Here is a 12502-nt window from a genome sequence, read left to right as displayed (position 1 = left end):
TCACATGGAGTGTCTCATCGACGGTGGCCCCACCTTGGTCTTGATGGCTAAAGCCAAAGGTCATTATCGTAAGTTTAAAATATGAATTGTCACTGCGTCTGACACACTCAGGCCTTTTGCTAATTCTGGATTTAATTCTTCTCTTCTTCGTCCTCTCCTCGTCTTCTCGGTGGAGTTCTGTGCTATTGTTTTCTCTTGTATAGATTGATCCAAGGGATGCCGTTTGCTCTGAACTGCGTCGTTTACTGAGTGGAGCTGCCGAGTCGAGCGCTGTCTGAGATCCAGCATGTTGGACGGATTGCTCGGTCGCGGGTTCGCCGCTAAGTGGTTAGTGCTGTGATCTTATCGCCGTGTATCCGCCCTGTTTTGATTCGATTTGATCGTTGATTATGAAGTACTTGAGAAAGAATGTGAGAATGTGTTTATATGTGTTCGGGTTTTCTTTTCTGTTTCCGCAGTAAAGCGCTGATCAAATTGACCAAGAGTCGGATCGATGTGATAAGAAGGAAGCGAAAGGCGACTGAGAAGTTTCTGAAGAAAGACATTGCTGATCTGCTAGCCAATGGTTTAGACATCATTGCCCACGGAAGGGTAATTGATTTATTTATGTTGCTTATGGCTTGGGTTTTGTTTGATTCTTCGGTTGCTTGAACGCTGGAATCAATACTTTCGAGCATTCCATTTCTGGTTATTTGTGGGGTTGGCGCAAGCATGTATGTGGTTTGTTTTTGCTGGTCTACTGGTACTTGGAAAATGAAATTTTCTCTCTCCGGTAATCTCCTGGGTTTGTCAAAACAAATTAACTAATATAGAAGCAGAGGAAAAATACTGTCCAGCGTCCACAGTCCACACTCTTCGGCAATCTCCTAACAAACGCGGACAAACATGACAGTAATCCTGGCACCCTGACATGATAAAGTCTGAAATTTTCTCTCTCCGGTAATCTCCTGGGTTTGTCAAAACAAATTAACTAATATAGAAGCAGAGGAAATATACTGTCCAGTGTCCACAGTCCACACTCTTCGGCAATCTCCTAACAAACGCGGACAAACATGACAGTAATCCTGGCACCCTGACATGATAAAGTCTGAAGTTTTCTTGTAAAATAGTGTCAGGACATATTTAAAATGATTGTGTGTGGGCATGACTTACTCTTTGCAGTGAAAAGCTTCATATGTGAGAACTGTTTCTCCCCGGCATTTTTGACATGACTTTCCATGGGTATCTGAATGATGATTATCTGACTCTTTTCTTTATTTTATTATCACGCATCTGAGAGACTTTTAATTAACCCCTACCCACAACTAATTTTTATATCCTATAATACCATCTGAAAGTCTTGTCTTTCTTCTGAGGTGCTGAAATAGGCTGAAGGGCTGCTTGTTGAATTGACACTATCGTCTTGTTATGATTTCATCGAGAAATCGTGTGAGTTTGTCCTGAAACACCTCTCAGTCATGCAGAAACTGAGGTATGAATCTTTCTGTGATTCCTGGTTAAATATTAATTTCATTTCGTTTGCTTGGAAAAAAAAAATTGAATTATGCCCAGTCAATCCAATCTGCCGGACTTGTTGGGTTTATTATTCCTCATACTCTAAAACAGCCTATGCATGAAGAGTAATAATATGGGTCTTGGACATGAACAAAGAAGGCACAACTGAACCACACATCTACATGGATACTGATGGACATGGGATTACTTATATGAAGTTCAATATTTACGTCTCCTGTCACATTGTTGCTTGGTAAACTTTTTGAATGAAACAATGTATCAGCAGTTTAAATTGTTCACACATTACACTGGGAGTCCTTTTCACTTTCAATTTGTTCCTAGCTAAGTGTTTATTGTTATTTTCTTTTAAAACTTCACTCTCTGATTAATAACATCATTTTCCTCCTTGCATAAACATCAGAATATCTGACTGGCATCTAGTAATTATTTCTAAGCAGCCTTTGTGGCCAATGGGAAGTGTCTGCACTCCAACGTGATAAATGCTCCCATTTGCTTGTGGTTGACCAGCGATTTCAATCTTATCCTCATGTGTCAAGTTAGAATGATTATGAACTTTATTTGTTTTAATTTCTTTTGCAGTGGGTGCCCTGAGGAATGCAGGGATGCTGTATCATCTTTGATGTTTGCTGCTGCAAGATTTTCTGATCTACCAGAGTTACGTGATCTTAGGCAGATATTTCAGGAGAGATATGGGAATTCCATGGAATGTTATGTGAATCAGGAGGTCGCTCATTATGCTTGTTTTTTGTGAGAAATTTATAGATCCGACTAGCTCCTGAATAATTGGCTAAATTGCTTATTTTCAGTTTGCTGCAAATGTGAACTCGAGGGCTCCTACATTGGAGAAAAAGGTCCGCCTAATGCAGGAGATTGCTTCAGAGTTTTCAATAATGTGGGACTCCAAGGCTTTTGAGAAGAGGATGCAGAAACCTTCTCCTCTTGTACCGGTACTGTTTTCAACATTTCATTTCAATTATATGAGTAGCTTAGATTCCTGTTAAACAGCGTTTTTGCCAATTTTAATGTGCTCTGAGTGAAATAGCTCTCTTGTACATTGTTTCTCTCTTATTAGATCCTAAACCTGCTGGAGAATGTTTATGATAGTGTAATGATTTCTTATATATGACTTCTGCAGGATCGCAATAATTATAATTATAACCACTTGACTGATTATGATAAACCATCACTTGGCAACAATGCTATCATAAAAGGATTCAAGTGTGATGTTCCATTGCAGAAAAGTCCTGACCATCCTAAATATGAGCGTACATTTCACAATGGCAAGGAAGCAGATATCTTAGCAAGAGATGATCACAATATTCTGTCTGAATCCAAACTCCCTAGAAATGGAGCTAGGAAGCTAAATGGTGGAGATGATGTCATTTTGAAGAGGGATGGCCATCATGGTAGATTGCCGGGAAGGCTAGATTCTACTACTAAGAGGAGTGATAGAGGTTATTGGAAGCATGATTGCATGCCAGATCCAAATGGACCAGGCTGTTCATTGCAGGGTAAAACAGTGGAACACTTTGTTGGAGCTAAACTGCATGATAGTTGGGGCAATACCAATGCTCAAAAAGTAATCCATGATACTGTGGCTGCCAAGAAGCTAGACTTGAATCCCAATTATGCGGAATTGCATTTGAAGAGGAATGGCAATGAGCCATCTACTGTTAATCGTGCTACCCTACCTGAATCTTATGACATAGAGAAGAAGGTTCAAAAGGATGAAACACCTAGGGTGAAGCCATGCTACAATACTGGCCTCCCACCACCTTATGTTAAACCCAATTCTAAACAGAAGAACAGCACATGCGAAGCCAATATAGGATCTCTAAATGTTGTTAGTGATGGCATCGCTATAAATCCTTCAGTGTGCGACCAGCCTCATGCTGCTACTGTACCAGAAAGGAGCCAATTAAGTTTGGATAATTCTGACCCACGTAGGCTGACCAGTAGACATTCAAGGCATGGCAGACGGAGACATGAAAAAGAACTCTATGGTCAAGAAGATATGTTAGAAGTCCCTGCATCAAAACCAAAATCCATGAGGCGGAAGCACTCAAAATCACGGTCTAGTCATAATGATGACAGTGCCGAAGATGCTGGAGTTGTGACAAGAAAATCAAGGAGCAGGAGAAAGGATGAATCAAGACCGAGACATGACCAGCAAACTCTCTTTGATGATGAGCAGCATCGAAATGATGAAGAGGAAAGGATGATAGATAAATTACTGATTCATTATAGTAAAAAACCGTCCATCCCTCTTCCTGAAAAAGCAAGAAAGTCCAAAACTCGTCATGCACATCAAATGGATGACACAGCTGAAGAGACACCAGAGATGGTTTCCCTTCCACCTCGATCCATTTCCCTTCCTCCTGAAAAAACTGGAGCTGGAAAAGTTCACAAAGTATTTACTCGTGCTGCTACATTTCAGGCAGATAGATCAAATGAAGCTCGACATGTACATCCAAATTTACCGGACTATGATGATTTGGCTGCAAGGATTGCAGCCTTGAGAGGAACCTGAGGAAAAGAACTTAGCAATGGATATACGCTTCTTTACCTGGGCATGATGGCCTTTACCATAGAATCTCATATTCTGGTGTTAAAGATTGAGCCGGGGGTGCTTTAATTGCAAATTGCGGACTGCTGGCTGTACGTTCTCAGACATAATCTAATGCAGCTAAACTAGTAGGTTATACATTTCAGCCCTTTGTATGACTGTAAAGTAAGTGTTTGTAATTAATGTTTCGGTGCTCTTGCTTTGATACAAGTTGATGATAAAAGATGAGATGGCAGATAATTTGGCAGCAGTTTCTTATTCATCCCCTCTCCTCACACCTCAAAACTGAAAAGGTTGTTACAGTTCTTCTCTCTGTTGAGACGTAGTGCAGTACTCTTATTGCTTTTTTGTGGGTGATGACAAGAATTCTCTTAATTCTATGGTGATATAGTGCTGTCCACACTGTTTTCTTCTTTAACTGCAAATGCAAGTGAAAGTTGATCTTGAACGGAGTAATGGGATGGAATAGTGGATTGATTCCCTGGTCAGTGTGGATGGGGGGAAGTTTACTGTAAACACTAAAATGCGAAATGATCAATATGACCTCGAAGGCCAGTTAGAAATAATGAAGCGAACGTCAAGATAGTGGATGTATTTTTATTTTCCGATTTTTTAAAAAAATAGTAAAATTTTTACTCAAGATAAAGAGCGGAAAAGTCATTGAAGGATCCGGCCACACTATTTCTCCTTTAATAAGAAATAAGGGACTGAAGCCTGGCTTCTTCCCTGCAACAGGAATAGATTGGTTATATACGTGTAGCATCTAAATTGTCCTGTATATATTTAAAAAACATCTGAATTGTTTAGCTCTAAATATTCTTTTTATTCAAAACAAACATAAAAAGTATGGATAACCAAAATGTAAAAAACCCGACAAAATGGTTAAGATTTTGAAGAGTGACAATTGACGTAGTATTTCTGAATTTTCAAATTTGTGTGTTTAGATAATATCATCTTATTCTTTACCAGCAAAAACTCCGCAATTTTCTGCTTTAGGACACTATTCAAAACGAAACCCAAAGAAAAGAACTTAATCATAACCCACCAAATGATTGTGATTTAAATCACAAGAAGGAAATACAATATTAAAAGTTAAAACTAAGAATCATCTCGTTGGAGATTAGGAGATTTGAATAAAGATGGAGTTAGGCAGTCTCATGATCCCCACGAAACAAATCATATCCAACACCAAAATATGCTTCACTACTTTTTACAACAAAGCTCAGATTCACACCACTAAATTATTATTATTATTAAACAGAAGTTCATATGAATTGGATCATAGGAGCTTAATAGGGTCAGGTTAGGCCTCACAATTTAGAAAGCTTGTAAAGTTACCGATAATTGACAGTGGGATTTCAACCCGCGCTGTTATGAGACATGAATTACATTCCTTACCAAGGAATCTTAGTTGACAAGTGTTAATCGATTCTAATTTTCTTTTGACTCACTTTTCCATCGGATTTTAGAGTCCCATTGGAATCCCCTTCAGATGAAGCTTCTCGAGACTTCAAACAAGAACTGGAAAGAGCAGCATAGAGATCAACCACCCTTCTGATATTGTTATTCAGTTCTCTGATCAAACCCGCATTTCTACTCAGGTTTTGTGGCATGTTTGACAAGTGATTTTGATTGATCTCATTGATTAGCAATCTGTTTTGATCCAAAATGTCTTGGGCTTGCAGCAAGTTCTTCTGAAATGCCTCAATGATTCTGCTATCTACTTGGACCGCTGTATTGTCTACGTCTCCAAATATATCACCTTCCATTCCAATTAAAATTTTTGATTCAATCATCAAATGGTTCTGCAAAGAAAAGTGAACAGAAGTAATATTTTCTTGCTATAACTGCATAGAGAAAAGCTGTTTAGAATTGGGTTAAGTTGAAACAGGATTTTCGTTTATGAAACATTACCAACATACTCTATTTTAGAAAAATTCTTTGGCAGACATGTCACACGTGTATGTGAGACCTATCTACAACTTGCATCCGCCTATTATAGATTTGATTACTTAGTTTTGGTACAATTATCATATTTACCTCAATCTTGTATCACTTTTATCAAACAACGGGCAGGAAGGGTTTGCATAAAGATTTACCAAATCCAATCATATGCAGTCATACGAAAAGAAGAATCACGCTCTTTTCAGTGTCAACATAATTGTAAAAAGATCAAATTTAAAGATTCAAAGGATCAAAATAAAAGACACTAGACTGAACAACTTTTTTAAGACTTAAAGCAGGACTCTTCTGCACAGCAAAGAACGTTTTCTTTTGCTGCTGCTTTCATAAGCAGCTTCCCAACAAGTGGGAATTACAAAAGCTAGTCAGCACCAGAGAAAATGCTCTGCTTCAACAAGCCAAGCCAACCCACCAAAATGAGGTGAAACAACTTGCATTCATCTCTTAGAAAATAGTGTGGCTAAATTCTGAAACTAAATTATCTGTGTTAATTTGTAGAAGTTAAAAAGGGGTTAGGATGGTGCAAATGATGAAATTATAATGCGTATTCAGAGACAACCAAACCAGAAAGCTAATAACCAATAGACAGAAACACTCGCTTGAAGCAACAAGACCGTTCCCATCTTGATCAACTCTACTTGCATTTCTTCAGGTCTAAAATTAGGTTTTTCCAAATGAGTAATTATTTTATGAATCTAAAACTTTCTAAACTCCTTACTTTAGCCAACACTTAAAAATTTAAATAGGTTCAACACATTCGTGTACCTTATTTCTCAACATTACATAATCAAAAAGCCCATAATTTCAAACTCAATATCAATTCCCCTAAATTTCATATGAAGTCATTTTCTTTCATATTTATCTCCTTATACCTCTTATTAACCATATTTAATCAAGAACTGCCCAATTTCAAGTAAATCCCCAATTAGGTTAAAATGACTATTTAGGGAAGTGAAAGGGGAAAAATTCTTGAAAAACTCAAGAAAATGGAATCAAACCTTGCTTATTCCACCTCTTTATAAGCATAACCGAGCAAGGGTTTCTCTCGCTACTCTCTCTCTCTCTAAACGAAAATTTAAAGGCTAAGGGTTCGAGGGAAATAAATTTTCTCTTACAATATACATATCAAAATGATGTACATGCTTACCTTTATCTTTTAATCAGTTCAAATCTCCCAAAAGAGCACTTTGAACGTCATTGAATTCCTCAGTGTTGGAGTTTCATGAAACTAATACCATCCCCAAGAAGCTCTTGAAGAGTTGAGAAATTTTCCTGAAGGGATTTGTCTAGAAGTTAACGATTTTAGGGAAAATCCCAAGCCGTTTCCTTTCTATCTCTTACCCCAAATTTTCACACCATTTTAGTAGGTATTCCTTCCAATTTTTGAGCTTTCTACGAGCAGAAAGATGAAGAAAACCTATAAAAATCGACTTTGTTTTTAAGCCCTTGAAATTTTAAGACTTTCGTTTATAGCCCAAAAATTGAAATATCATTACTTTTGAATCCCTCAAACATTTTCCCCAAGTCCCTTTTCTTTTTCCCATCACAGAGACCGGAAGGCCATACAGTCGACGATGTGGGTTTGAAGAACAATAAGACACACTACCCTTTTTTTTTTATAATTAATTGATTAATAATAATCCCTCCCTCTTTATTTATAAAACAATTATTATTTTTATTTTTTATATAAGTAAAATTATATTTTTTAATAAGAATTTATTACAAACTTCCTAAATTATCTCTTATAATTTTATTATTCAAAATCATATGAAACAATTAATAAAGGATTGATTAACACAATTAACAAAAAGTGTTGTAATTCAATTCTTTTATTTTTAAACATAATTAATATAATTAATTAATAATTTTAAATTGTGTAATATAATTTTTTTTTCTTTATTAAAGCATGTAATTAATTGTAAACATTTGAGAGTGTCTAAAATATTCTTTGGGTATATACATGGCTTTAGTAATAGTATAGAGATGCCACGTGTCACCATCATATTATATCTTTGTGTAACTGTTGTGTACTATATATTACACAACACCAGCACTGACCTCACTATTGAGGTCTAGCATTTTCTTAAACAAATCATTATTGCTTTTCTTTCTTGGTATCAGAGCATCCTTTGGCATTTTCTTGATATTTGTCTGTGTGCTTCCATGGCTACAGCCTCCCATTTTTCCTCTACTACTTTTGATAATACATCTTCATTGGCCTCGATGATTGTTCACATTGGCTCCAAAATCAATTCCCTATTTAATTCTTTTAATCAGGTAGCAACCTCTGTCAAGTTGGACAGAGAAAGTTATCTCATTTAGAAATTTATTGTTCTACCATTGATTGAGGGAAATAAGCTCAAAGGTCATATCAATGGTTGTGATGTTATCCGACCTCATCTCATCCCTGATAGTGCAAGCTGTGGGGTCAAGATCAAACATTGAGTCTGAATATCGTGTATTGGCAAATGGAGGTGCAGAAATCAAATGGGTATACTCACTGTTGATTGAACTTGGACTATTTTTAAAATCTTCACCTATCATTTGGTGTGACAATATTAATTCCATGGCTCTCACCTCAAATCCTGTTCGGCATACTAGAAGTAAACATACTGAAATAGATATTCATTTTGTAAGAAATCAAGTGTTAGCAACACATTTGGATTTTGGTATGTGCCCTCTTCTCATCAAATTGCAGATTGTTTCACGAAGGCTCTTGCTCCTAGTCAATTTTATGGTTTTTGTCACAAACTCAGTCTGTCCATAACACCCTCTCATTTGAGAGGGGGATGTTAAAGCATGTAATTAATTGTAAGTATTTGAGAGTGTCTGGAATATTCCCCAAGTGTATACATGGCTTTAGTAATTTTACAGAGATGCTACGTGTCACCACCATATTGTGTTTTTTGTGTAACCATTTTATACTATATATTACATAGCACCAGCATTGACCTCACTATCGAGGTCTGGCATTTTTTTAGATAAATCATTATTGCTTTTCTTTCTCTCCTATAAATAAAAATGAAAAAAGTACTAATTGGTAAGGAAAATAGTAATAAAATAAAGAGTTGTTAAAAACATAGGCCCTCAAGCTATAGCTTATAGCTATTACAAGATTTACTTATTTCATTTATAAGACACTTTTAATATGTTTCATGAGAATTAAGAAAAATTTTAAAACTTGCAAATTATATTTAAAAATTTAAAAATTTTTCATCTTTACCCCTATTAAATATGTATTGTAATAATATATTTTCTCTCTTCAATATTCAATGGAGGTCCAATAAAAAGGTTTGCAATAAAAATTTAATGAGGTTACTTGTAAATAAAAAAAAATCTCTCTCTACCCTAATGTTTTCAAAACTAGATCGAATATTAAATTGGAAGTGCCAGCAATTTAGGATTCACATGTTTCAACTGACTAATAGTCGAACCAATGACATAATAATTAAATTTAAAAAATTATATATGATATAATAATTTAAATATAATAAATAAATATGAACTTATTACTTAACTTAAAAATAAAATTAAATATTTTAAATTTAGTATGACTTAACAAGTTACATAATCTAAATCTAACATAGCATCACATGATTAAAAAAATGGGTCATTTTTAAAAAACAAACAAAGGTGTCATTTTTTGAGCTATCCAAATTTTAAGAACTGAATTCATTTCTCGGTCCAAAAGGTCTAATCTAGCCTACCTTCACAAACCATTTTTGAATACAAACTAAACCATTAATGGCTTGGGTTGACAATCCGACCATCCAATTTGGATCCGATTTTTAAATCATTACTCTATCCTGTATATAGAAGTAAGGGAGTATTAATTTGTTTCACAGCACAACTTGGAAATTGTTAGGGTTTTATGGTGAATGGAATTTATATTAGGAAAACTAAACGTCTCATAAAAAAAATTAATACTAAATTAAGATCTTATCATGATTTAAATTCTTAAATTTAGTACCCATTTTTTATATTTTAATACTGAAAATATTTTAAAAAATAATTTAACGTTAACTTAGTTAAGAGATTCTTAATTGTCATTTTCTTGATATTATTTGTTAGTGGCCTTCTTTCCTGCCATCAAGGTTATTTTCTTCATCAAGTTCACAATTGATTTTATCTCGTTCTATTTTTGTAGCTATCTGTGATTTGTGGACAACTTGGCTCAAGAAATTCGAAAAGAATAAAAAGCTTTTTTGCTTTATTGCAATGCTTCAATTCTCAATTTATCAACAAGTTGGTGAGAAAACAATTTCACGATGCATTTCAATTTCTTTTTCGTTGTCAAACAACTGTTCTTTTGACAGATCAATTTCTTTTGTCTACAGCGTGTTTAACTAATGCTGCTTTGCAAATCAATAATACTCATAAGCATCATTGTCTCTGGCAACATTCTCAAGTTACAGATTTAATACTATTATCTTGAACATTAATCATTTATTCCATAAGTTTTATCTTCATCATTTCTAACTTGTCTAGGAGTATTTCTTTTACTCTATATTTAGTTTTTCTCTTTGGTTATTTTGTAATATTCTAGCTCTGTGATTTTTTTTTTAACTGTACTTTGTGTTTCTGTTAACTTTTGTCTGAATTTTGGGTCTTCACAAGAGTGAGGATTTTTATGGTGTCACACAGTGTAAGGTTCACACTACAATACCTAGTCCTGCAAATTACTTATCAATGAAAGCAACATCGACAAACTCAACGTGGCTCCATTTCGTATGCTTACTTTTCAGTACTGTTTTAGTTATTCATGAAGAGGGGTAGAATTTATTTATTCCTATGCTTTGTCAAAAGAGAGAAAAAACTGTTTCCCGCCAAGAATGGAATCTGAGTTATCACTCCTCTCACATATATATAATTACTGCGCCTTTTTTTACTGCCTGGCAAAGAAAAGAAGGCACAGAGAAAGATGAAGGGCACATCAAAAGTGATCATGGGTGCTACATTGGTCATGGTGATCACCCTCGCCGTCGTTCTCGGTCTCATCCTCGTTCTCCTAGCTGAGCTCTACTGTTCTCTCTTACTCCGCCGCCGCCGCCGCCGCCGCCTCAGAAACGCTGCAAGCAGAGCCAATGCATCATCACCATCTTCACCATCCCTGTACCCTCAACACCAATCTCCTCTTCCTCTACACTTCGGTGGCATTTATGCACATGGTGTTCTCCAAGCTCCCAGAACTCTTCTTTTTCCTTCACTTGCTCACAACGACGACGCCGCTGGACCCAAGTTGCAGCATTCCGAGCTTCTTCAAATCGAAACCCAAGAATCAGTCTCACACCCACATCATCAAATTGGACTTCTGTCTGCTTTCCCCCCACCTGCACTGTCCTTGACTAACAAGGCTACCCCAAAGCTGACTCAAGAAATCACTGAGCAGGGTAGCATCAGCGGAGCTGGTCCTGTTTTTTCTGACAATACTAACAGTGGTGGGGAACACCTTGTGTATATTTCGAATCCCATATATGAAAACGACGAAGCCAAGTGTAGTAGCGGGGCAGATACTTCGTTCGAAACGCCGGACACTTCACCTTCGCGTTTGGAAAGAAGTGGATCCTCCGGCGATGATGATGATGATGAGGTGGAAGCTGTGGCATCTGGTTCACCCGCTCTGTCTCCGATGAAGAAGCTCCCTGCAGAGGCTTGTTCTGTTTCTCTCAGCAATGGCAGGCCATTGGCCACTTCAGGCAGTGACTCCCATAGCATCAACGGTCCCTCATCATCATCCTCTGCTTCCCCCTGCACTTCTCCTTCATGGTGACTCATCAATGGTGCATTAAGTCTCTTGTTTTCAGTTTTGTTTCTTTTTCTTTATTTCTTCCTTTCTTTTTAACTATCTGGAATCAGCCATCTTGGTAGTCCTGTGAATATGGGAATTCTGGTTATTATTGGTAAGACCAAAAGTAAGAGAAGCATAGGGCACAGCTGAGGGAGAAAGCTGGGAAGTACCTATTTTTGCAGGCAGGCCATGGCCTCGGCACGTCTCTCTAATTCACGCCTGTACCTACTCAATCTTCACCTCGCTTTCCGTTCTTTACTCGAGTAGTTACCTTAGGGAAATGCATCTTAGTTTAGTTTTCATATAGCTTGTACTTGGTTTTTTGTGAACTTGTTGCCTTCCCTGTAGTTCTAGTTATGACGATTTATTTTTCTTCTTGTTTCTCTGTTTTCGGGATAAGGTCCATAAACATCTTAAACTTGGGCGAGTGCACCTGAATTGTCCAAGGTGGGCTCAAAAGAAGAATCTTAACTTTGTTTTCGTTGTTAAAAAATCTTGATTCTGCAAATAGCTAAAATAAAGAATACTTTAATTTTCCGTGTAGTTGCATGAGCTGGCTGATGCTACTTACTACTTAGCTTCAATTAAAATACTGTATCTGGTTTTGGAGGGTTGTGGAGTAATGGTTCCAATGCATTGAAGCCCATAAACTACTAAAAAAGAAAGTGTCA

General features: G+C 36.5%; 3 protein-coding genes across 3 annotated transcripts; 2 read left to right on the top strand and 1 right to left on the bottom strand.

Annotated features, from left to right (window-relative positions):
- The first annotated feature begins 100 nt into the window (after positions 1-100).
- On the top strand, positions 101-4499 carry LOC129293129 (uncharacterized). The gene is made up of 6 exons (XM_054930932.1): positions 101-327; positions 459-591; positions 1368-1471; positions 2095-2239; positions 2322-2462; positions 2651-4499. Exons 1-6 carry the CDS (start codon positions 287-289, stop codon positions 4043-4045), a joined length of 1959 nt encoding a protein of 652 aa, XP_054786907.1. The 5' UTR covers positions 101-286; the 3' UTR covers positions 4046-4499.
- Positions 4500-5308: 809 nt separating this feature from the next.
- Positions 5309-7436, bottom strand: LOC129320266 (protein ELF4-LIKE 4-like). Its single transcript, XM_054965624.1, has 2 exons — positions 7191-7436; positions 5309-5886 (listed from the first exon to the last, which is right to left on the bottom strand). The coding sequence occupies exon 2, from the start codon at positions 5875-5877 to the stop codon at positions 5503-5505; it is 375 nt and encodes a 124-aa protein (XP_054821599.1). The 5' UTR covers positions 5878-5886; positions 7191-7436; the 3' UTR covers positions 5309-5502.
- Positions 7437-10819: 3383 nt separating this feature from the next.
- On the top strand, positions 10820-12212 carry LOC129294852 (uncharacterized). The gene has a single exon (XM_054933345.1). The coding sequence runs from the start codon at positions 10965-10967 to the stop codon at positions 11811-11813; it is 849 nt and encodes a 282-aa protein (XP_054789320.1). The 5' UTR covers positions 10820-10964; the 3' UTR covers positions 11814-12212.
- Positions 12213-12502: the final 290 nt, after the last annotated feature.

Source organism: Prosopis cineraria, unplaced genomic scaffold (assembly GCF_029017545.1).
Source record: "Prosopis cineraria cultivar Desert tree isolate PC_DT_omini unplaced genomic scaffold, ASM2901754v1 PC1, whole genome shotgun sequence".
Classification (NCBI taxonomy): Eukaryota; Viridiplantae; Streptophyta; class Magnoliopsida; order Fabales; family Fabaceae; genus Prosopis; species Prosopis cineraria.
The sequence above is the reverse complement of the archived record's forward strand: the minus strand, read 5'-3'. Positions and strand labels throughout refer to the sequence as shown.